We start from the raw sequence: 26,692 nt of genomic DNA, 5'->3' as shown, positions 1-26,692 counted from the left end.
ACCTCCATCTTTTGTTGTGGAAGTTGATAGCCTAAATAAATTTAAGGCTGAGCTGGACAGGTATTTGGAACGAACGGGGGGTGAAATGGGAGCGTTTTTTTTTTTTTTTTTTTTTTACCCCCGGCTGATGCTGTATAAGCTTGCTTTCTTGCATCGAATGCTTCTACCAATGCTAATTCACATTTTGAATCCCAAAGGAAAACTCGCACTTCCGATCAAAGTTCAAAAAGATGATTTTAAACTTTACCTCTGGATAACCATCTAACTTCGCTATGCAGTAGTAGTTTTTCGTGGTCACTCCCCATTTCTTGGTATAAAATTTTGAACATCCTCAAATTTAGTGCACAGGATTAATAAAATTAACATTTTTAGCCGACTGATTTAAATCAGTTTTCAGTTCTTAGGGTATTCCTTTTGCAACCAAGCTTCACGGTGAATACTGCAGTGAGTGAACTTAGCTTCAGGAGTGACTTTCTTTATTGTAGCTAGAACACCACAATGCTTTTCTGTTAAAGCTCGAGCTCCATCAGTACACACAGCAATGCAATTCTTCCAAAGAATATTGTGTTCCATCATAAAATTTTCCAATTTTTTTTAATATTTCATTTGCAATTTTACCAGGAAGAGGTGCACAGAACAAAAATTCTTCATTAATTGTAACTTCTGATTCAAATCGAATATATACCAATAATTAAGGATAGCTTAATTGTAGTGAAAAATACTGACTTTATTTTACCTTTTGAATGTGTGACTCTTTTACAGAATCTGCCATTTCATGAATGTATCTATATAAATAGTGATAAAAACAATATCTTTAACTACTGGTAATATAAGATTTTCTCCAATAGTGTTTGTGTTTTTGATGTTTTTCAGCTCAGTTAATTTCTTTATCAATAGATTTTTTTTTTTTAAATGTTAATGCTTTGATTCAAGATGCCTTTTAAGAAGAGAAGGCTTCATGCAGTGGTTGGATAACAATTCAGAATAAATTAGGCATTTAGGTTTAGGTTCACTGTCATCTCCATACCAAATAAACCTAAATTGTGTTGTATTTTCTGGTAACAATTTTTGTGTTTTTCTTAGATGGATTGCTACTAGTACTATGTACTTGCGCTTCCCTTTGTGATTCATTTTCCTGCACACTGTCATCATGTTTGCACTTAAGGTTTCCTAGCCATCTTTCTATTTTGAAAAAGATTTATTTCCTATATAAAAAAAAAAAAAATGAATATCAGAATTCAATAAAAGCAATTTTTATATTTTAGTTTACAAGTATTTTAATTACACGAAAGAACAAACTTTTCTTCTTATCTTGTCTTTTTAAAAACATACATTGGCCAAATTTAATACTTGTAGGACATTTTTGGCAAGAACAGGTAGGTTGCTGTTGCTACCTACCTGTTGCTACCACACAGAGCAGTGGCGAAGACTTAAGAGTACACATGATTGACACTTCACAACTAAAAGTTCCCAGGCAATATCTTGTGAGATTTCAACAAACCATGTGTCCAAAGAAACACATGATAAACAGAAGTAAAGATAACAATTTTATCATCTCCGATTCTGGGAATGTTCCTTGCACTGAATCTTATGACTGAATTTTCACCAGAAAACATTGTAGTGACAGAAATTAGAAGAAACTAAATGAAAGGAAACGTTGATGTGACATTAAATTACGTGCGTAGAACACCAATTACGCTGATTGACGCAGACCTTTACTAAATTCTCAACACTTCACAGTAACGTACTAAAGCAACAATGCGTACTGACAGCAACACTGCCATGTAAGAGAGTTTTCCAGGAAGGAATAGAAAACAACGTGAGATAAGACTCTGTCACGATTTTAAGCTTTCTAAGATATATAGCTATCTGCTCAGAGGTTGAACAAACAGAATATTTGAAAATCAAAACGATTTGTGAACTCCTGTTAGATTGAAAATAAAAAAATTTTAAAATTGGTAAAACATGTAATTATTTACCTTTAGAGTAGAAAATTTTTAATGTTTTATTTTTCATAAATATAAAAAATTCAACCATCCATTATTCATGTACCACCAATGGTACGTGTTCCGCTGGTTGAGAAACATTGATGTAGAGATTATGCCAACAGGTATAAGGAAGGGATTATCCCATTGTATGAAGCAGTGGTTAGGCCACCTTGTTTAGTACTGCATGCAAGTCTTGAAGTCCTAATTTAGGAAAGATGTGGATCTGTTGGAACAAGATTAGTGAAAGACTCCAACGGATACTCTTATGATGATACACTTCATGTCTTCAAGATCTGATTGTGGCATTTAAGGCTTCAAATGTATTGAGTAGTATTTGTATTAGCCAATATACTGCAAAGAAGCCATATGTTTTTGGTGCACTAGCCAAAAAAAAATAAATAATAATAAATTTGCTTAAAAATATGAATAAAAAGTTATAATAATTAACGAATAGTAATAACAATAATAATAAAAGATTAAAATAATAAATAAATCGAAAAATTATAAAAATATAAAGGAAGATATAAAAGATATATAAAGAATATATGAGAAAAATAGTCTTATCCTCCTGACGTTAACTATCTAGTTGACCTTTGAATTTCTTCAAGCTGCTAGCCTCAACTACTTGTGGAGACAGCTGGGTCCAGTAAAAAGAAAACTTCCTACAGTTCAGTCTAAACCTCTTTCCCATAATTTGAACTTATGGCCCTAGTTTTGGAAACCTTTATAACAGTAAAAATTTTGCCTTTGTTTATTTTATGTTCCCCTCTCACAGCAGGGTGCGTAAAATGAATGAAGCTTTATAGACCTCAATCAGGTTTTCTCTAAAGTGTCTAGCTGCCAAGCTCTTTAGCCCACATAATTGAAATCTTTCTTAATATGGCCTCCGAGTGCCAAGCGATCTTTCTAGTGCGATTTTCTAGCGTTTTTTCTTAGGGCGAGTACTAGTGCTTTAATAAACCCTCCACTGCTCGCAGTGTTACTGCTTCCCTCTCTAAGCAACGTCACTGCTAACTCCGCTAGCAATGTACTGCTCTCCTCTTCTGCTGATCGCTTGGTCACTGGTTGGCACCACTCCTGCCTCCACGTGGTAGGGCCGGTAACCTTGGAGAAGGAATCCCCTCTTCCAGGGCTAAAAGGAGCAGTGATGGATTGCGATGCATATCCATTGCTAAAGCCCACAGGCTCCAGACCTATTACCTCAGTCTCGGAACATGACTTGAATTGTCCGAAGAGACAATGGACTGAAAAACAGTGTAGATATACCAGCATTTCTAATAATGCACTCATTATCCACACAACCTGTTGGCAAGTTATCGCCGTTTCTAATACAGAAATGCTTTGAATCCGTTGTTGGATCCCCTAAAATGAAGTGTCTCCAATCTGGAGACGTTCTAATTGAATCTTCCAAGCCATTCAGAAAAACTGTTAAAATTGACAACATTTAACAGCATTCCTGTTTCATTTATGCCCCATAACACTCTGAACACCTCTAGAGGCGTTATCAGAGAATGGGACTTACTGTCTCTGAACAAGAAATAATACAAGAGCTTAGTGAACAAAAAGTGACTCATGCACGGAGAATCATTACCAAAAAAGATGGCAACCCACTACCAACCAGATCCATCATTTTAACATTCAGTACTCCGACTCTTCCATCTTCTGTTAAAGCAGGTTACCTAAATTGCAAGATTCGGCCTTACATCTCGAACCCCATTCACTGCTTTAAATGTCAGAAGTACGGCCATTCTCAAACAGCATGCCAAGGCAATGCTGTGTGTCCTCTTTGTGGTTCCAAGGAGCATTCTCAAGAAGACTGTACGACAGCTTCCACTCCTATTTGTCCAAACTGTAAGGAAAACCACTGCATTTTCTAAAGTGTGTGACCTTTGTAAAACAGGCAAAAAAATCCAGAAATATAAAATAGAACATAAAGTCATTTACCTTGAAGCAAGAAAGCAAGTGCTACTAACCATGCCTAGCCGATCATACGCATCTGTCACCAGAAGCAGCTGCTCAGCTGCAACTCAAACAGATGTCTCCATAGAACCAAGTATTTCCTTTGCCACCTGGGCCAAAACTGTGTTATCATGCAATAAAAAACCTGCAGTCGACAAAACCAGCAATACGCCGATCAGCATCCCAACTGATGCTATCTCAACCTTGCCCGAAACAACAAAATCGACTACCATTGAAAATCAGAAAAGGGTGAAACCATGAAATAGCAACATGGAAGCTCATGTTCAATCAGAGGATGATGATGACACAGTACTAGAGTTACATGCTAATGATATCATGGATACAGGACGCCCAATATTTCCTATAAATGAAAAACCAAAACCAAGCAGACAGAAACCTTTTCAGAAAAAACAGTCAGATCAATCTTCCTCAATCAAACCCAACCAATGATTAAATTCCTACAATGGAACTGTAGCGGATTACGCAGTAATATAAACGACCTCAGTGATTTACTAATTCAAACTAATGCAGTAGGTGTGTGCTTACAGGAAACATTTTTATCACCACACACTTCTGTCAAATTCAAAAATTATACTATGTTTAGGCGAGACAGGGTTTCTGACTCTCCTGCTCGTGGTTGGGTAGCTATACTTGTGAAATCTACAAACCTCCTTAGAAGTTGTAGCAGTGCGGATAGCAATGGGAATATCGTTAATCCTTGCATCCATTTATATATCACCGAATTATCCTTGCTCCCAGACTGAACTGGACAGTCTTATCACACAACTTCCACCTCCTGTCTGTTTACTTGGTGATTTCAATGGTCACCATCCATTGTGGGGATCTTCCACCATGGATAGGAGAGGCCAATTAATCGAAGCATTCCTGGATAACCATAACCCAAGTCTGTTAAATTCTGGCTCTCCAACTCATGTTCAACTACCTACTGGTGCTACATCAGCCATAGACCTATCCATCTGTTCAGCATCTCTTTTTCCAAGCATGGAATGGTCAGTGCTAAATGATCCATTCCACAGTGACCATTTTGCTATCATCAGCTCAATTCAAACACAGGTCGTGTCATACCCTAAAGGCTAAAGCACTGAGAAGCTGATTTAACTGGGAATTCATTGTCTGAATCAGACATAACCATGGTACGTTTTTTTCCCAAAGCAGACTGGAAAACCTATTCCAGTTGTGTCGTACTTGAAAAGCAATATGTACAACACAATCTTGATGAAGTAACTGACCACATTACCAGCCATGCATTATCTGCAGCATAAATTTCCATTCCAAAATCTAACCAGCGCAAGAGTGTACACCAAAATTAGTGGCGGAATGAAGAATGCTCCAAAGCAAAGCGTGATAAAAACTGAGCATGGAACCACTGTCGTGAATTCCCAACTACTGCCAACCTAATTGTTTACAAAAAAACTCAGAGCTAAAACAAGACAAATTAGAAAAAAATCAAAACATGAATCCTGGATTAACTTCGCCTCATCCATTAACAAAAATACTGACACTCGAATTATCTGGAAAAAAAAGCAAGCACTCAATGGGAAATTTCTACCGCTGCAGTCGCCAATAATACAATGGAATGAGCAGGAATTATCTTCACCTACTGATATTGCAAATGTGTTATCAGAGTCTTTTTATAACATTTCCACCTCATCCTCTCATGTGACCTCCTTTCAATGCATTAAAACTAATGAAAAACGTCAAAAATTGAATTTTCAAACTAGAGTCTCACTTCCTTATAACCAGCCTTTTACTCTAGTCGAGGCCATGTTATGTCAAGGATCTGGGTATATTCTTACCATGTGTACGCCATATTTCATTACTTCATACAGCATGTCACCCCCCCCCCCACTTTTTCTTACTATTGAATACACCATTGTCGAACTAATAGAGTGAACTTATCTGCAAAAAGATCTAAACCTCCCAAACACTTCCTAGTTCATTTCACAAATATACGTTGTCTCAGTTCTAATATCAGCGATGTCCATTGCCACTTGCAGTCTCCCAAACCCCATGTACTTTTTCTGACTGAATCTCAGTTATCGGTTGATTCAACTACTGCACACTTCAGTTGCCAAAACTATTCGCTGTATGATTCCTTTTGCTCCAAAAGTGGTACTTGTGCATATGTCCATTCCGATATTCCCTGTCAGAGACTTGGTAATTTGGAATTTCCTCTTTTCAATCTTCTCTGGCTTAAAATCTCTCTACCTCATTGTGTCAAATTTATCAGTTATCTCTACCATTCTCCCACCTCCAATAATCACTTGGAGCTCTTTGACTTCCTCTCTTTGCAATTGACTTTATCCAGTCCAACTTTCATAACAGTGAAGTAATTTTCCTTGGTGATTTTAATGTTTACAACTCCAGCTGGCTTCCGTTTTCTAGTCACATTGGCTGGTCAAGATGCTGAGGCTTTTGCAATTACTAATGACCTTGCACAGATTGTTCATTTACCTACATGAATACCAGACAATCCTAACCATACAGCCAACACGCTTGATCTTTTTCTCTCAAATAACCCTTCTAAGTACACAGTTGATGTGAGTGGTCCTTTAGGCACCTCAGATTACAACTTGGTGATTGTCTCTTCTCCAATGGAGCCTTTATCTCATGGCTATTCCCAACCTCATATTGTTGGCATTACAAGAATGCAAAATGGAATGACTTGCGAGATTTCTTTTCCTTAGTTGGATTATTGTTTCAAAACTTCTGATATCAATGTTTGCTCAGATCATGTGAGTGAAATTATTCTTGTAGGAGTGGAATCCTTTATTCCACTCCACTTTAAAATCTTATCCTTTATCTAAACCTTGGTTTTCGAATAAATGTGCTAAGACTAATTCAAGAGCAGAAGGTTGCATATCATAATTTGCTTGTTTCCAATTCTTCAGTTTAATTTTCTGCTTACTCCACAGCTCAAAACAAATGTAAAACAGTTATTAATCAGTGCAAACTAGATTTTGAACAGGCTAAGAGTACAAAACTTGCTTCTTGCCCTAATGGTAGCCGAGCATTCTAGTCTCTTGCTAAAGCTATTGGCCACAACTTTTGCCCATCTCTGCTCCCACCTCTGTCAAAACCAGATGGTTCTGTTGTCACTTCAGCCAAGGATAAAGCTGATCTGCTAGCATCCCATTTTTCTTCCAACTCTTGTATTAATGATCTTTGTAAAACATCTTCCACCATTCCCAACATGCTCCATTCAATGCCTCTTGTGGTCTTCCATCAGAAGGATTTTGACGAATCTTGATGCAAAGAAAGCTCCAGGGTCCCAATGGTATTTCTCCACTTGTTTTCAAAACCTGTGCTTCTGAACTTACTCCTGTTCTTTGCCGCCTTTTTTCACTTACTTATTCCAAAGGTGTTTTTCCTACTTCTTGGAAATTTGATCATATCCAGCCAGTTCCTAAAAATGGTGACAAATCCCTCCCATGCAATTATCATCCCATTGCAATAACTTCTATTCATTCTAAAGTAATGGAGAAATCAATTAACTGCCAACTCTTAAACTACCTATAAACCTTCCGTCTGATCAACGATCGCCAGTATGGATTCCGTCAGTGTCGATCCACTGATGATATTCTGGCTTATGTTACACATTTATGGACAAATTGAATGGAAAAGTTCAGTGAAACACAAGTACAGTCAGTCCTCGTATAGCACGATAGTTGTGTTCCTAGAAACCGTTGTGCAATATAAACAACAGGCCCTATGGGAAAAATAGGGTTAGGTGCCGACCACCCAAGATTGAACACACATTTGTAACCAAAACATTACTAAACACGATAAATAATCGTAATAAAATACGTAAGTATTTTATTATGACTATTACGTAATAAAATATTGCTAATGCTTTTGCTTCTGTTGTAAGCAAACTTATTTTTTGTTTGATTTTCTATCCAAACAGATGACAGCCGTTCCATCTCTTCCAATTCTTTGTGTGTTAATTTAATGGATTTTAATTACACTTTGAGTTGTTCCTGCTATGAAAGTTGTTTTTATTTTCTCTGCATTCTTTCTAATTCTCGGCGTTGCCTCATTTAGGTCTGTAGCACGTGCAATATCACATGGTCTTTCATTTCGCTCAAAGCTTTTCACAATTTCATATTTTTTCTCTATCGACAGAGGTGGACTGGCCATAAGCCTTACCGGGGAAACCCCAGTGGGCCGGAGGCCAGTGTGATTTTGACCATAAACCATACTATGAGGCCACTATAAATTTTCCAGGGTAAGAATTTTTGACCCAGTCCGCCTCTGTTTATCGATATTGCTTTTCTTTTTCTCTCTGAATCTGCAGTGTCTTCACCAGGACGCTTCCTTTTCACACCTTTTAAGTATTTTACTCATTTTTAGGGAATAAAGCACAATTACAAAACGGGGAGGCACGCTCGATACACATAAACAAAGCTGCCCGCATGTAGCAACTGAATAAACAACACCGTAAAGGCAGAGATACACTATTAACACCTCACATTTTATTAAAGCACATTTCTAGGAGTTACTACCATAAAACAATAAAAACAATTTCCAGTTGCGTTTCTGCTAGTGGAATCTGTTATAAACTGGTAGTAAACTCGATCTAATTGCATTTGCGATAATACAAATAGTTGGAATTGTGTTGGTCTTTACATTATTATGTGAAATGCGTTTCCCCTTCACTGATATAAAAAACAAATAAATTTTCAGAATCTTCTCTTCATTCCTGTCGTGTTGCGTTCGGTTGGGGTGATTCTGCGTTCGACTGCCATTTCTTGTAAACACAGGCGAATCGTGTATGATCGAATTCATGTAGTGTAAACATGTGTTATACAAGGACTGACTGTAGTTGTGCTCTTGACATCTCAAAGGCTTTCGATCATGTTTGGCATAAAGGTCTTCTAAACAAGCTTCCATCTTATGGTTTGCCAACTGTTTTTTGTAATTGGTTGTCCAGTTTTCTGACTGGTCACTCACTGAGGGTGATGGTAGATGGCTCTCTGTCTTCTAACTTCTCCACTAATGCTGGTATCCCAAGTTCAGTTCTTCCCCCACTATTTTTCTTCTTGTATATTAATGACTTTCTTCCATTGAATCAAAATCCTAACCATAGTTTTGCCGATGACAGCACATTGCATTCCACTTTCCATTTTGAGAAACCTTGCCATGCTCAGTCAGCTTCAACTTCTCGAATATCTGTTACCAATTCCTTAAATGTCGATCTGTAAGTAATTCTTCAGTGGGCAGAGACAACTTAGGTGATTTTAATCCTTCTAAAACTCAGTATTGCCTTATATCTTGCAATAAGGATTCTTCTGCTCCCATACTTATCTTTGGTGACACTGATTTCTAGGCAAGATGATATATCTCTTTTGGGGATTACCCTGACTTCTAATCTCACTTGGCACAAGCACATTATAAATAGTGCTTCTTCTGCATCTAAAAAACTTGGTTTTCTTTTTCGCTCTCAGCTTTATTTTTCTTCCAAACAGCTATTCACTCTGTACAAATCGCAATTTGTACAGAGTGAATGTCCACCCTATCATGTAATATTGTTCCCACATCTGGGGTGGTGCCCCCAAAAACCTCTCTCAAGCTTCTACATTCCATTCAGAAGAAGGCACTTAGGCTAATTACTGACTCCTCTGTTTTCTGGAACAATCTTCCTTCATACATATTTCCTGAAAATTATAGTCTACAGAAGTTCAAGTCTAATGTCAAGAAATATCTTCTTTCATCTTCTAAACTTCCAACCAAAGCACGGTACTGAGTACTATAGGTTCTAATACCTGTCATGTTTGGGGTTTTCATAAAAAAAAAAAAAAGTCTAACAGACATTAAACTCGTCATTTCTTTCACCGCGCCACTTCCTCATATTTGCATCGTATAAGGGCCACCACCACATTGACAGTCTGTGTTTTTGGCATTAGAAGACACGAAAGCTTTACGCCTTGACAATGCCTCATGGTACGTTCCACAATTCGGACAAATCTACATTTATGACGACGGAGAAGCATTGATGGAATGAGGCAAGCAGGGAGTGGAGCCCCCTAATTATTATTATTAGTAGTAATATGGTACAAGGAATCCTGAGGCTTATGCTGCACCAGCCAAAAAAATTTCTGAGTTACCCTGAGAGAGAGAGAGAGAGAGAGAGAGAATCAGAAGTAGATGGGAGTTACCAAGAAAGAGAAGAATGGTGATAACCAGGACCCTGAGGCTATATACAGGGTGTTTCAAAAGTGATGGTCAATAATTTAAAGGTGAACTGTACAGACTACAATATGCAAAAAAAGCCTAGTAAACATGTCTCCTTGTTTTCGTGATATTGTGCATTTCTAGTTGGGATCCACCACTGACTTGTTTGTTTAGGTTAGGTTATGCTAATTCTCTCCCTTTCCCCTCTCATAATGCTCTGAGACGTAGCAGGCATACTAGTACTTGTCAAAGGATAGTCAACATGGAAAGATGTTACAGCAATGAAGAGTACTTAAATCCTATGGATTTTTGTATCTGGGGTCATGTAAAAAGCTTTGTGTACGCTTCTGACATTAACACAGTTGAGGAATTGTAGCATCGGGTTTGGAGCCTTTCAGCATCAGAAATGACCCAGAAATGTCTGAGAAGGTTTGCAACTCAATGCAGAGAAGACTATAAAGCTGCATATGGATGCAAGGACAGCATTTTGAACACCTTTTGTAACATGTAGCATCTGTAAAATCCTGTGGTGTTGAAACCAAAAATTAAAAATGTATTATCTTATATTTAATAAAACCACCCTTAGCAAAGGATTCACAGCTTTTTTGCTAAACTAATGCTCCCCATAGTCAGTGGCGGATCTTAACAGAAAATGTGCATTTTCTTGAAAACGGTTCATTTGCGGCTCGATGTTTACTGGGACTTTTTTGCTTATTTTAGTTTGTACTTTTCAACTTAAAATTATTGACCATAATTTTTGAAACACCCTGTATATCATCAGCCATTTTCAATCCACTGCAGGATGAAGGCCTCTCCATCAACTTTCCACTTCCTTCTGTTTTGTGCAACGGCCATCCGTTTACTACCCACAAACTCATGAATTTCATCTATCCATCTCCGCCGTTGTCTTCTAGGTTTTCTTCTATCTGCTCTTGGGTACCATTCTGTTATTCTCTTAGTCCATTTGTCATCATGTCTTCGAACTATGTGTCCTGCCCAAGACCATTTTAGTTCTTTAGTTTTGATAAGAATGGCCTTTACTTGAGTTTGCTGTCTAATCCATGTGTTTCTCTTCAATATATCTTATGTTAGTGAGGATGAAGTCGATTTCATTAGTTAATCCATTTGGACTCTTCCATATCCACTTTTTGTTCACCCTTTTCTTGAATAAAGTGTTCATTACTGACAATCCTTGAGATTCTGCAAATTCCACAAGTCTTTTGCCTCTTTCACTGATTCCAAAATTTCCCATAGTTCCCCTTTCTGCATTGTTTTGTCTTTTTCCAACATTAGCATTGAATAGTGACAAATGGGCCTGGAGTACTGGGGTCCATAGTTTAACAAATAGATATTTATTGTATACCCAGCATAAAATGAAATATAAGTACAATTTCAGTAGCTTTCGGAACTCGTGTCCCTTTCTCAACTGACAGAATTTTTGAATACATTTGTATTCAAAAATTCTGTCAGTTGAGAAAGGGACACGAGTTCCGAAAGCTACTGAAATTGTACTTATATTTGTTTATTAGCATTGAAGTCCCCAATAATAATAGTGTAGTGGGTTTTCTGCTCATCAGAAGACACTCAATTTCGGTGTACATTTCTTCAACCTCTTCATCATCATGGCTCGATGTTGGTGCAAAATCATTAAAACCTTTAGCTTGTACCTCTGAGAAATCTTGAGTTTCTTGACACACTTGGCGATGTACTTTTGAATTCCAAAATGTTTTTTAAATCTTTATGGACCAGAAATCCTACTCCACCACTCCTTTCACTGTTTCCATTGGTGTATAGCAGATTTCCACTTTCCTGTATATATAGTTGTTCAATTTTTGAAAGTTTCCAAATTTCTTGAAAATTTTCACTCCAGGTCATGAGCATAATGTTTGCAAAAGGAGTAAATGTGATTAATTCGTCCCGCGAGCACATTGCGCGAAACGGAAACGCGTTAATCAAATTTAATAATCAATAGGAATATTATAATTGGTCTTTGACCTTCAGGAATGTCCATAAAGAATGTTAAAAATACCTTTTAAATAACTTTTTAACTGTATACCATGTAAAAGATAATGAAAATAATTATGGAATTAAATGTTTATTACATAAAACAGCGGTTCCCAAACTGTGCGCCGTGGAATATTTTAAATTTTCAAGGGAAACACAGCGATACTCGACATCTATCAGTCAACGCGCGAACTACTAGCTCGAGGTAGTTGACAGTTTCATCATTTCTTATTAAATTGTTTGGACCTAACTACTTAATAAACAGAACTGTTTATTGAGTAGTTTGGCTTATTTGAATTTTTAAATGCAAGTCTGCATTGACTTTATGGCCATGAAAAAATTACTGAGACTCTAAGGGTGCCATGAACTGAGAAAGTTTGGGAACCTCTGACATAAAATATACAATGAAGAAACAATTTGTTATGGAAATATTTGAACAGAGTCGTTTGAACAGTGTTGACTTTCTCTTTTCATCAATCAATTTCTGATAGCTGACAACAATCTTCTCTGGGCTCTGGCAAAATAAATATCGCAGAAAACCTCAAACCTTTTGTTTGAGGTTCTTTGCGATACAAAAGATTTCATCTAGTTCTTTTGCCGTTATCTCCTTCGCAGTAACATTTTCATTTGGCTCATTTGAATTTTTAAATGCAAGTCTGCATTGACTTTATTCGCAGGAGACAAAGAAGTAACACGCATTCTTCAGATGGTTGATGGAACACACTGAGGCGGGCAGCAGGGAAACGTTTGTTTATTGCCCGTCCGATGTGCAGTAAGCTTAACGCACCATTCAAATCTTTTTTAATTATCACATAAAAAAAAAAGGGTTGTGTTAACTGTAAATTTGTATCATGTAAAATGAAAAGTGTCATGTAAAATGAAAAGTGCACAGTTAGTGGTAACTGGAAAATCCTTTAATCAAACTTGCGTTATGCGAGGCCTGGCTGTACTACATATGAAATCCTGATGCATTATTATTTTATATCTTTTAATTTTATATTATTATCTTTATATTATTTTATATCTGTTAAAAGTTTGAGCATTATTGAATTGTATAATTGGTAATTGCAGGTTTTTTATATTTGTATGTGTATGCTAAAAAACTCACATTGAATGCTTGCTTAATAGTATATTGCTGGAAGATATTGGAAAACATGAGGATGCTTGGCCATTTCTGTTGCCAGTTAACACTAAGCAGTTTCCAACTTATCGCAAAGTCATTAAAAAACCAATGGATCTCAGTACAGTTCAGGGAAAGTTGGAATGTGGAATGTGAGTATTTATTATATACTGTTTTCCCTTTTTTTTTTTTTTTTTTTTTTTCTGTGATGTTTAAAAGTATATTGAAGTTATACTGAAATCCTTTGCATCAGTAAAGAAAGATGTAAGAGCCACAACATGTTCTCCTTCAAGTGTCATTTTAGCATTGCTACATACAATTTATTTATCTTTATCCAATAGATTTATTACTTCTTTGTCTCTTATGATGAATACTTTAAAGCAGCGTTTCCCAAACTTCTTTAGTCATGGAACACTTTTCATCTCACAATATATTTACGGAACACAAGTTTAGCGGGAGCCAAAGAACTGTTTGTTAATTTTTATTACGTACTACACACTGTGTATCATGAGCATCTTTATTTCCAACACGTGTAAAGCCAAAATTCAAATAGCAAATCCAATTCAAATCCAAAACAAATTCAAATTTGTTTTGGTCTTTTATATTTATCACTTTGGATTTTTGGGGAACAAAAGGCTGTGGTTGTTCATGTGTTCATTGTTCAAGTGTGACAATATTGTGTTCATTTTCATCGACCATGGTTGCAATACTAGAAGTACTTGCTTCTCATTTTAAAGTTCCTTTTTCAACCATAAATCCATGGTCATTTACTTTAATAATAATACTTCGAAATACAGGTAACCTCCGCTTAACGCTGATAATTCGTTCCAGAAAAACAGAGTGCTAAGTGAATCTGCACTAAGCGAGTGCCGCATTCCCATAAGGTAACATATGTATTTGTAGGTTGCAGTCGGTGCCATAGGATATTTCCTTATCAATAATAAACGGTAGTGAAAAGATGCACAAATGTCGGTCAAAATATTTAATATTCAAATATTTGTACATATAAAATATTCTGCATTACATAGTATATAATTATGTGGTAACTACTTACATATCAAAATTAAACTTAAAATTCCAATTAAAATCATGAATTTAATTGATTTAATTTAATTGATGAATTTAATCAAGAAAAATGTGTCGATTTTGGATTGAACTCTGGCCCTCTTCCAAATAAACTAAAAGGGGTATTAATTTTAAATCCCCCACAGCGTTACCACCCAACAATAAAGTCAACTGATTCTTCCCTGCTTTGAAACCTGGCATGTTTTTTTTTTTTTTTTTTTTCTCTTTCAATATGAAACTTCTTTTAGGCATTCGTTTCCACAAAAGTCCTTCTTCATCTATGTTAAAAACTTGCTGAGAAGTATAACACATAATACCCCTCTTCAATAATTTTAACAAGTTCTTTTTTGAAAGTTTCGGCTCCTTGATCTGCACTTGCAATTTCTCCCTGGATTTTAAATCTATTCAACCAGCCATTTACCAGTTTTAAATGGTTCCACTTTTTTTTTTTTTTTTTTTATAATATTTAACTTAACTGAATTCTGCATTGGATATTATCTTCAATAAAATTTGTTAGTCTTTCCATTTCAATCCTAATAGCCGGCCTAGCCCTAGTTGCTTGCAGTGGAATCTTTCCCGTTGCTAAAATTAATTCTTTATTTTTTTTATAATTGTTCTTACAGCTAAGCTTGCAAGTCCTAAATTTTGGCACACATCCGCTTGTCATTGACTGGAATCGATTCTCTTCAAAATGTCTAATTTAATTTTCAAATTCAGTCTTTTTCTTACATTTATAGTCTTCATACTGCGCCCAGACGTTGTTGCTTTTTCATTCTTATCGGCCATTATTAACTCTTCGGAAATGTAATTGCATTGGTTGCATTAATTATGATACAATGTTCACGTAAACTATCCGTTACGCATGATGTCTAATACTGTACTGAGTGATGACTAGACTTCAGATAAATGCATATAACGTAAATATTACAAGCAATATACTTGATAATTTTTTAAAATGTTGATCTCGGAACTGCGTAACAAATCATTGTACTGCAATTAATTTAGCATGCCAGAAAATTTCACTGCGCGTGGGAAAATTTCTCAAGTTGGCATGGGAAACGTTTTAATGCTGTTTTGGTGTTCATTTTCAAGCTATCGACTCCATCAAATGAAACGATTTCGTTAAATATGCCAAAGATGCAATCTGTAAAAGAGCGTTATACAGGTTATAATATAAAAACAGCGTTATAGCGAACCGCGTTATAATGGGGGCCTGCTGTACTGATGATTATCAAAAAAAAATTATACAAGGAAGTGAGTTTAGTTATGATTTTAGTGGCTCGCTTCCCCCTCTCCTTCAGCCTATGTACTCTGGGCTAAATCACATATGAATGGCATGTTAGATCACTACATTGCTACTTTTCATATATATTACCGTACGCATACTTCTCTGTGCATAATTCCGCCAAAATAAAGTAGTAGTAGTGGCATGTGATGCAAGAAAGCAAGTGTATGAGCTTATGCAGCATTAGCCAAAAAAAAAAAAAAAAAAAATATTCATTTTGGCATTAAAAAAAAAAAATGTTAAAAATTATAATGATACAAAAGTGGTGTACTCTACAAATATGCAAAATTTATTTATTTTGTTTTATTTTATTTTTTTTTTTAAATATTAATTAAGTTTTTCACAGAACACTTGTTCACATCTCATGGAACACTAGTGTGGTGCAGAACACAGTTTGGGAAACGCTGGTTTAAAGCACTGTTTATTTCATTATTATTAGTATGGCCAAAATGTTGGCAGGAAGCTAGGTCTATGTAGGTCAGCCTTAATAAATTGAAAAAATTAGAAGAAATTTTTTAAAAATTAAGGAATTCAACCCATGCAGCCCCCTCACATTTCATTCAGAGGTTTGTCCAATTCTTGATTAAATTTACTTAAGGTCTCTCCTTCTACATGGTTAGGTTTGTTCCACTAGTTAATTACTTATTAGATCAGGGGTGGGCCACATCCGGCCCGCGACGATGTTGAATCCGGCCCCCTCGGTAAATGCATAAATATAGAAAATCCATACCTGACTACACTCGCCGTAAACGTTCGGCTTAATTCGGTTCAATCGGGAATCGCGGCCAGTACAACAGTAACCAAGTGATTCTACGCAGCATCAAAGAGTTATTTCCTAATTATTATTGTAGCATCGATCAAACGAAGTTCCTTTGGGTTTGACTTCTTATTGAAAAAAATATTGGTGCGAGATGTTTTATGTCTTTTCTAATTATTACAATTTTTAATTTAATATAATTTATAGCCCATAAAATGAGCCAATTAAAAAAAAAAAGAAAAATTGATGCCGAATGCCGAATTTTCAATGATAATTGGACATTCAGATATTTTGTTTAAAAATACATTAATAATTTGGTAATTCAAGTAATATAACATTTTTTAGGTTCTGATTTTTTTAATTAAATCGTTCAATCTATTCCGGCCCGCATCATGATGCGAAAATTTCACTCGGCCTGCGTCATGATACGAAAATTTCATTCGGCCCGCTGACGAAAAAAGTTGCCCACCCCTGTATTAGATGAAAGCAAAAAAAAATTTTGTCTAGTCTGTGCTAGCTGAGAGGAAGAGAAAGGTTATCTCCTCCCCCTTATTTAGTTTATTTAACCTTACAATTTGCGGAGGTTACATCCTGAGGGTATCTACAAACAGTTCTTTATTGAAAACTTCATAGTAGCTAATCAGATTAGTCAGAAATTATCTGCCCTTAAAGAGCCATGCTATCATTTTACTAGTATTAGAAGTGGCAAATTATGTAAGAAAGCAAGCTTATACTGCATCAGCCAAAAAAAAAAAAAAAAAACTACACTTTCTATCCATCCCCTCTAATAACACTGGCCAACATGATTTTTTCCTTCTCTGATAATCAGCTATTTACAATAAATTTTTATGCATAGATTTCATTATGGTTAATAAAATAATTTTTAAAATTTCACATTGTGATGTAATGGAATATTTGGTGGGCTGGAGAAAATTCCTAATTATTGAAAACTATATTCAATCATATTTTTGCAGAGAAACAAATTTTATACCTACCTATATCTACAGATTCAAAAATAAATCAATGGATATGTAATATAAAAAATACCAGTTTGTTTTATATCAGATTTTAATTATTACTTATTTATTGTACTTATCACAAAATTGCAGTTAGTAATGCAACAAAGTTATAATTAATGTAATGAATTAATTCCGTAATATCGGATTTTAAAGTGCTAGTTCCAGTTCTTAAAAAGTCACGTAAATGTGGGTCAGTTAGACATGATCATATTTTTGATTCTACATATTTTATTTTTGAAAAGGTCTGCTCACATATATATGTCCTTCCAAAAATTGATGCAGCCTTTCTTATAATCTGATAATCTTAGAATTTCTTATAATCTTTCTGATAATCTGATGCAAATAATGTTGAATAAAATTGAATTAGATTTTCATTTTTAAATATTGCCTTCAGTGCATCATTAGATTGAAAATCTACCAAACTCTAATTGTAAATTCTCTTTAACATCATTGGTGGGTACGTGAAACAGATTTTGAAAAAGTTCAAACACGTTTGAATTATTTTTAAAATCAGAAAATCTATCTGCAAAATTTTCCTGCAGGAAACTAACATTTTGAACAAATTTTCATGAAAAATTACAACTAGGCATATTTTTAGATAAATTATTGCAACATGGAAAATTGGAAAAATTATTCTGAAGTAGTTGCCTTTTAAATAACTCCAGTTTTGTTTCAAATCCTTTGATATTATAATACAGTTATTATAATAACAAGTTTGTCTCGTCCTTGTAGTTTCATATTAAGAAAATTCAGGTGTTCACATATATGTCTGTTCAAAAGACAAGGTTCCACAACCATTTGAGATCTGACAGTTCCGGAACAGGTTTCAATTTTTCGATACACTTCTTAAATACAACACTTCTGTATTTTCTCTTAATGGTTTATTAAATGAAACGTATATACAAGACTCTAACAAATGTTTAACGTAGAACTTAACAGGTGAACTGCTAACTTTAAGTACTAAAGAAAAATATTTACATGATGGGCAGAAAGTAACCCCCACTACGAAAAGAGTAGATCTCTGTGGAGGGGATGCAAGCGATTAAGTGCAAGACAGCAATTATGGATTAGGAAATCCATAATTGCTGTCTCTAACAACTATTGCTATTTAATAACAGGGTCAAGATTAACAGATTATTTTAAGGATGTTTGAAAGAATAGCTTTGAGTGGAAATAACAGAATTAATATCTAACAAGACTAATCTGACAACACAGAGGTGTCAACACTATTAATCAACCGACAAATGTTAAAATAATCTGTGAAATGTGTTTTTCATAAATTTTATTGTGATCTAATATAAACATTAATTTTTTGCAATCTAATTGAAATATCTGCGGGCCGGATAAAATTCTTTTGTGGGCCATAATTCGTTTGGAAACTCCTGGCATAGACAGACAACAAATAAATTATACCAAATAAAGCCTGTAATTGAAATATAGCAGTCTAGTCTGTGCAGGAATCATTGAAAGGAAGTTGTTCTTGCTCAAATCTTGGTAGGACACAGTTATCTAACATATTCATTCTTGCTGAGGGCAGATGTGTGAGTTTTGTGACACCATTTTATCTATAAAATATATTTTAATTGATTGTGTTAATTTTACTGATGTTCACCATATATATTTTACCGCTTTTACTTATCTGATGGCTTTATAAGGTCGTTGTCAGATTTAATCTGACAACGACCATTTACAAGCTGTTAATATATATACACATATCTAAATTAGATAATTTACTTTTAAACTTATACTGCTTTTCATTTGTGTGCATGTATGTGTACATACACATGCACGCAGGTGTGTACTTGTGTGCTTTTTGAATGAACCATGGTCCATTCAAAAAAGCACAAGCTACTACACTCTTGCTGCTTACCACTTGGATACAATCTGTGACCTCAAGACTTGAATATAGTATTCCAAATACAGCTCACTGTTTTATACAAAAGGACAGGGACATCTTTTTCCTTAATTGTCCCTGGACTTGGGCAGGCACCTGTAAAGTGATAATAAGTATCAGTGAATGGATGCTGAATGAATCTCCACGTCATGCCGCTGGCCCTGCATATTAATATCACTAAGATTTAGTCATATTACCTTGGTTCAGAGTTTACTTTTAAAATTATTGCAATCTGGTATATGCATCTGTGAGTTGTTGTGATTTTTAGAGTAAACTGTATTTTAATTGATTCCTTCCCTGTGGTTATGGGACAGGATTAAAATCTGTTGGAAATATAGATACTGATGCTCAAAGTAAATTGCCATCCCATTTGAGTGTACTTGCAGTACCTGCTAGATCCTATGAGGAGACACCCACTTACCCCCCCCCCTACTAGGTGGCAAAATGAGCAACCATTCATGAAACTCCATGATGAGTATTTAAGGCATGTGTGACTTTTTTTACTCATATGAGTAATTCAAATAAGCTTTCTCTAGGACAGGGGTGACGAACCTTTTTTGACTAGGGCCCAAAACAGATAAAATTCTGAAGATCGCAGACTTCATGGAAAGCAGGTTGCAGGCTGCAAGACCAGTTCCTTACCACTTATTATTTATTTTTCAAAATAGATTTTTTTTTTTTTTTTTTTTTTACATGTTATAATTCAATATCAAAAACCATTAATTATTATGTAATAATAATATTGCTAAATTCTGGAAGACAGCTAAAACGTGAAAAAGCAATCTGGAAAAATCAAATATTATTAATAACAGATATTTTCAAAACGCAGTGTGAAACTCTCCTTTTAACAATAATTTTAAACTTGGGAGGATGCATAACACATGAAGGTTGCCATGGTTGTGAGCTTCACAGTGTGAAGGAGTCAGCCACACATCGCCCTCTGATTGGACACTTCTGCTCTAGGATCTTTACCAAGGTCCATCCTAATCAATTAAATGAAAATGAAATTAGAATGGTCAAAAGCAGAAAACTGAAACACATTGTCAAGAACTCAATCTTTTTTAATAATAAATGGAACTGGAGTGAAAATAAATGCATTAAATAAGATAAGTATGACAAGTTAGCCAAACATACACTGCTTCCCGGTTATACCGCAGAGTTTCAGGGAGCAGGTTGAGACCCGTGTTATAAGTCAACTGCGCTATAGCTGATGCCTACAGATTTTCTCCAGTTCATTGGTTCTCACTCCAAACAGACTCCGAATATATACGCATGTGAAATTTGACCATATTTGCGAGATATTTACCTTGTCTTGATTTCTCCCTTTCCATTCCTGGGGTTTTATCCAACTTATCCAAGAAGAAATGTAGTCTTCCATCTTCAGCAATCCATCCTCATATTGTTCCCTTCAGAATACCCAACTCCCATTTTATTTGTGCTTTTGAGACACCACTTTTTACTCATTCAATTACAGTCAACTTTTCCTTGATGGTGTAAGACTTTCTTTTATTAGCATTCACCATAACCCCTGAAATCAATTTTAATTTATTATAAACGATAGCTACATCTGTAAAGCTCACAAAAATGTAAAAAAAACACAATCAGCACAGGTAGATCTCAAACTACGGATCGCCTTGTTTTGCAGTGAAAACCCTTACACAAGGAAAGACAATCGATATTAACTGCAGAGGCTAAAACAACCTCACATCTGTCGAATGCGCTGCTCCCATCTGACTTATTTTCAGGTAAACCATTCTTTTGTGTTGGATGAGAAAAGCAAATTGTGCAACTCAAGCTATGGGTGTAGTGGTTAGTGACCTTTAAGAAGATTAGCAAATCTTGCCACTCAAAGAAAGGGTAAGGTAGGACAGGATACCACTACAAGAATAAAACTCGAACCGAGCAGGAATTTCTTTGTTCAATAAACATCCTTTTTGCTTCTTAACTCAGCAGGAGGGTAAAGTTCCCTGGGATTTACAAGAAACACTGCTTTTTTATCCTCTCTCGCAAGCACTGGGTCATTTGAGTGGGGAAGCCTCCTGTAGTGCATGGTTTGCAAAAGAAAGTTAATATTTTTCTTGGAATTTTTTCCAACTGCAGTGTCAGGCAGTAGGACCTGCAGTATATCCAAATCTGCGGCATAATCAACGGCATTATATCCGGGGAGTGGTGTATTTAAAAAAAAAAAATGGAGATGCTTCTCTACATTACTAAAAGACAGGCTTGTAAAGACTGCTTTGAATCACAGCTACAATTTTCAGTTATGCTTACTGTTTTTATTGTACAGTAAAATCCTGTTACAACAAACTTCTCGGGGATGCATGTATCATTTTATTTTGCCAAAATTTTGATTCTAATGAATATCACCAAAAATTATTTCAAAAGAATCATTATTTATAAATTCTGCTGAACTTTTCTAATATACACTCAGCAATCACTAAGTTTATAGCCACCTGTTCAATACTGTCTTGGGCCACCTTTCATACAAAGAGCCGCTACTTACCCAGGTATTGACTCCACTATACATCTGTAGGTATCTGCAGACATACTGCCTGCAAGGTTTTCCTCAGTGTCAGAATAGATGACAGCTGCATGTCCATACACTTCGCATCCCATTCCAAAACATCCTACAGGTGTTCAATTGGATTGAGGTAAGGCAAATTTGAAGGCCAATCAAGATGGGCAATGTCTTCAGTGTTCCTCAAACCACTCATGCACACTGTATCCGGATGATACAGTCCTTATTGTCTTGGAAGGTCTCATTTCTGGGTAAAAAGTGCAACATGTCAGAGTGACATAGTCTCCTAAGAGCAAGTAGACCTTACCAGTGAAATGTTGGCCCATATGCATCAGGGGCCAAATCTTGCTGGCAAAACATGCCCCATATTAAGCAACAACTGCTGCCTGCCTGTATAGTCGGCACCACACATGAAGGTGCCAGTCAGTGTGTTGCACCAGGTATTTGGACTCATCCGACCAGCACACTCGTTTCTAGTCCTCCAGTGTCCAACCAGTGTGTTGTTGACACCACAGCATCCACCATCAGTGATGACTAGTGGTGAGGCGAGGATGTTGCTTGGATCATCTACTGTGTAACCCCATATGTCTGAGTGCGCAGCACATCATCATTGGAATATTGACCTTGCATTCTCCATATTGTATTGCGATTTTCAACGTGCTGCACCTTTCGATTACTGCAAACATGCACCTTGCATACTCCTTTGCAGTTCTGTCAGGTGAGGGGGCCCATCCAACACCATCCCCTAACCACAAAGAGCCACAAGCAACTGACAAGACGTGCCATTTCCAATATGGAAGTACCCGACTCACGAGTTTCCACAATTATGCCCCTTTGGAAACTCCGTGGTATCTTTGCTACTTCCCATAACTGCCACTTTATCACTTTGACTTGCACAACCAGATCCAAATTAACACTGCTCTAGCGTACAAAGCTGTTCTGTTTTTTATACTGTGAGCTATGGAGCATAATCCATTACAGATGGGGTGGTCATAATTAAGTGATTACCGAGTGTATACAGGGTGTTTCAGTTAAACGTTTCAGAACTTCTAAGAGGGGTAGGGTACATCCTGACAACTCGAAATCATATAGCAATGTGGGGTCGGAAATGCTTTCCTGAAGCGGTGTTGTACACAGAAGCACCATAAAGAAAAGAGACCGTAAGTGAGAAATCGTTTTAATAATACATGAAAAGAAGCAAAAGGTACATGGATTAAAGTAAGTGTTCGAAGTTTCTTCCACGGGCTACAATGCACGCCTCACATCTCCAACGCATGGACATCCGAACATTCTGGAATACTCCAGGCGAATTTCGAATTTCTTCGGCAGCTACTGCGATTCTTGCAACCAGCTCCTCAGCATTGTCAACAGGGGTGTCATAAACTAGCGATTTCATATGACCCCAAAAATAAAAATCAAGACATGATAGGTCGGGTGACCGAGCAGGCCAACGCACTGGACCACCACGTTCGATCCACTGTTGACCAAATGTGACATCCAGGTAGTTACGAACATCTCCGCTATAATGGGCAGGGGCTCCATCGACTGGAACCACATTGTCTGTTGCGTCGATGCAGAAATCTGTTCATCTCTCAAAAGTTGTGGCAATACTTGCTGCAGAAAGATCAAGTAGATAGGTCCGGTTAGACGACACGGTAACAGGTAAGGTCCGATGAGGTGATCTCCCATAATACCGGCCCATACATTGACCGAAAATCGAATCTGTGCTGCACGACGTCGTATTGCATGCGGGTTCTCGACCGCCCAGATATGGTCGTTATGCGTGTTGAAAATTCCTTCCCTTGTGAAGGATGCCTCATCGGAAAACAACACTTCAGCAGGAAAAAGGGGATTTGTAGCACATTTTCCAAGGTACCACTGTGCGAAAGCAATACGAGGTGCATAATCCTCCGGTTGCTGTGTCTGGACACGCTGCATGTGAAACGGATGCATGTCTTGTTCTCGGAGAATCCTCCAGACGCTGCAATGGGAAACCCCGACTGCGTTTGCTAGACTTCGTGTACTCGTTCTTGGATTCCCCTGTACATGCTGCAGCACATTCTGTTCGACGGCTGGAGTCCGTGCTGTTCTTACCCTGTCCCTGTCAGCTCTTTCAAATGAACCTCTCTCAGCTAACCTCTGGTGCAGTCTTGCAAAGAAATTATGACTGGGAATACGCCTCGTCGGATATCGTTCCGCGTACAAACGCTGTGCGGCTGGCCCACTACAATTTGCAGCCCCGTACGCCAAATGCATATCGGCTAACTCTGCGTTCGTGTAATCATCCATCCTACTAACTTTGCGTTCTTGTTCAAGAAATTCGAAATTCGCCTGGAGTATTCCAGAATGTTCAGATGTCCATGCGTCGGAGATGTGAGGCGTGCATTGTAGCCCGTGGAAGAAACTTCGAACACTTACTTTAATCCATGTACCTTTTGCTTCTTTTCATGTATTATTAAAACGATTTCTCACTTACGGTCTCTTTTCTTTATGGTGCTTCTGTGTACAACACTGCTTCAGGAAAGCATTTCCGACCCCACATTGCTATATGATTTCGAGTTGTCAGGATGTACCCTACCCCTCTTAGAAGTTCTGAAACGTTTAACTGAAACACCCTGTATATAAGTAGTAATTTTACTTAAATATCATCTTAAAATCAGTAAGAAATCAATTATATGTTGCAGTTTTGTGAATTACAAAAGTAAAAATATTTTGTACAGAGATTTTCATTTTGAGGACATATTTTATATATAAGAAATATCACACATTCAGAAATACAGTACAGTAGATACTGCTTATTTCTACTTTTCACATATTAATATATAAATTTTGTTTTTAATTAAACTTCTCCACCCCCCCCCCACACACACACACACACATTAATAGAATAAATCCAACTTTATTGCAATCAGAAATGTGAGAAACAGAGGCATAAAAAAAAAAAAAAAAAGAAAAAAGAAATCATTCAAGATGAAAAATCTAGATAGTGTGTGACAGTAAATTCTGTTGAAGCATGTTTGGTACTTCCATTTTTTTCCTTCAAGTAAATGAAAAATAGACCATTCTCTTGTAGAATTAGGTCTGTTTACAATATGGGCTACACAGTGCCATTCATAATTTTCCAGTAATGAGCCCCCCCCCCCCCCTTTGTAAAAGACATTTGAGGCTTAGGTTAGCTTTGAGAATAATTCATTGCACTGACTTTTTCATCAAAAATATTTTGTTCAGATGAGTCTTACATACACCAATAAGAGAAGTCAGCCAGGTCCTAAAAATATTTTCATAATGGGGTCTTCTATCCAGTAGTTGATGGACATGAGTATTAGCAGGTCACTGACCATAAAGTCATCAAATTTTGTAGTCATTAAAAATAAACAAATAAAACAGCTAAAACAGAGTAATATTCCCAGTATGCAGTGAACATAATTGAGTAAACATTCATCACATGAAAAATGTGGTTGAATTTTGTTTATTGTTATATCAGTAAATCAATTTTTTAACAATAATAGTTTTTTGTATTAGTTATTAAAAAAATGCTAGTAACGGTATTTACTGGCAGTCTTCTGTATCTTATTATTACAACAACATTGTCTCTGTTGTTATATTTGCTTTGTTATTGTTAAATATATTCTATTTATTTATATTTTATAAATATTTTCACAGGTATAAATCCAGAGATGATTTTGCTTCTGATGTGCGCCTCATCTTTGACAACTGTGAAACATTCAATGAAGATGACTCTCCAGTTGGTCGAGCAGGCCATAGAATGAGGGCGTTCTTTGAGTGTCGATGGGCTGAGTTGTGGACGTGAAAATAATTCAAAGGCACACATTGGTAACAGCTATAGCCACTGTGTGGCAGCCGGCTGAAATAGTCAAAGAAGAGTAAGGCAGTGCCTACATTCACTTTTAAGTGCCTGCTTGTTTTGATGAAAGCTCCTTTAGGGAAGTTTGTTATTTGTAGAAAATTAGCAGTGTTGCATTTGTAATGAATTTCACAAATGTGGATATCTGTTAGCCACATACAGTGTTATTTTCATTAGATGCCACATCAGATAAGGCCAAGAAGGATCACTCATGAACTACTCAAGTTTGGGCCAGAAATTACCAATTTAGACAACCTGTTGCTTAAGGTGAGCATTGGTTCCCCAGTGCAATATCATCCATTCATTCATTCAGCCCTATCAAAGTGCAGATAGTGGGTTTAAAATAAAAATGCTCAACATACCATATTTCCATTACTGCAGTGCAGTGCGGATAAACTTAATGAATTTCATTGTATAGCTGAATATGATTTTTATACCACCACCACCAATCTTCGGCACTGCTTTGTACTTTGATGTTCATGACGAAATTCCATGTTTGCTTCATACTAGACTGATGTATGTAACTAGTGTCACTACTGTGTTGGCTACCATACCTTCAGGGAAGGCTTTTCCATAGTTATGGAAAAGACCATCAGCATTCCTCACACAGTGCACAAAAATTCTGCTTTAATTACAAAGCAGATTTTTCATAGGATAAAACTAGGTGCCTCTTTACCTGTTGCAAATCTTTAACAGCAAAAAACAGATTCTGCATACCATAGTACAAAAAGGCCTTGCAAGCAAGACCTATTTTTATACAACAGTTTGTCCATGGTTGGATAATAGCATGCAGAACTATTATTTGTGTAGGTTTCACTATGTTGTGTTGGCATAAGTGATACTTTTTTGTGGACCAAGAGGTTATTTAATGTTATAATATATTAATTATTTCGTTTTATTAGGTTTGGGTAGTTTGCTTATAGATAGTAATGTGGACCTTCATCCTGATCATCGGTAAACGTCTTTCACCTTGTTTAATGTGGAGTGCATTTGTAGATATACATAACATAGTTATATAAATAA

General features: G+C 36.3%; 1 protein-coding gene across 1 annotated transcript in view; it reads left to right on the top strand.

The window, feature by feature from the left end:
* The window catches only part of tou (bromodomain adjacent to zinc finger domain 2B toutatis), a 914,913-nt gene extending 888,421 nt beyond the window's left edge, over window positions 1-26,492 (top strand). The window contains 2 exon segments of the mRNA XM_090388865.1: window positions 13,275-13,418; window positions 25,468-26,492. Of these exon segments, the coding sequence (XP_090244991.1) occupies window positions 13,275-13,418; window positions 25,468-25,615 (292 nt within the window). The 3' untranslated portion in view covers window positions 25,616-26,492.
* Window positions 26,493-26,692: the final 200 nt, after the last annotated feature.

The sequence above is a fragment of the Mastigoproctus giganteus genome, chromosome 14, assembly GCF_048544385.1.
Source record: "Mastigoproctus giganteus isolate SK-2022 chromosome 14, ASM4854438v1, whole genome shotgun sequence".
Lineage (NCBI taxonomy): Eukaryota > Metazoa > Arthropoda > Arachnida > Uropygi > Thelyphonidae > Mastigoproctus > Mastigoproctus giganteus.
Note: the sequence above shows the minus strand (reverse complement) of the source record. Positions and strands in the feature narration are given on the sequence as shown.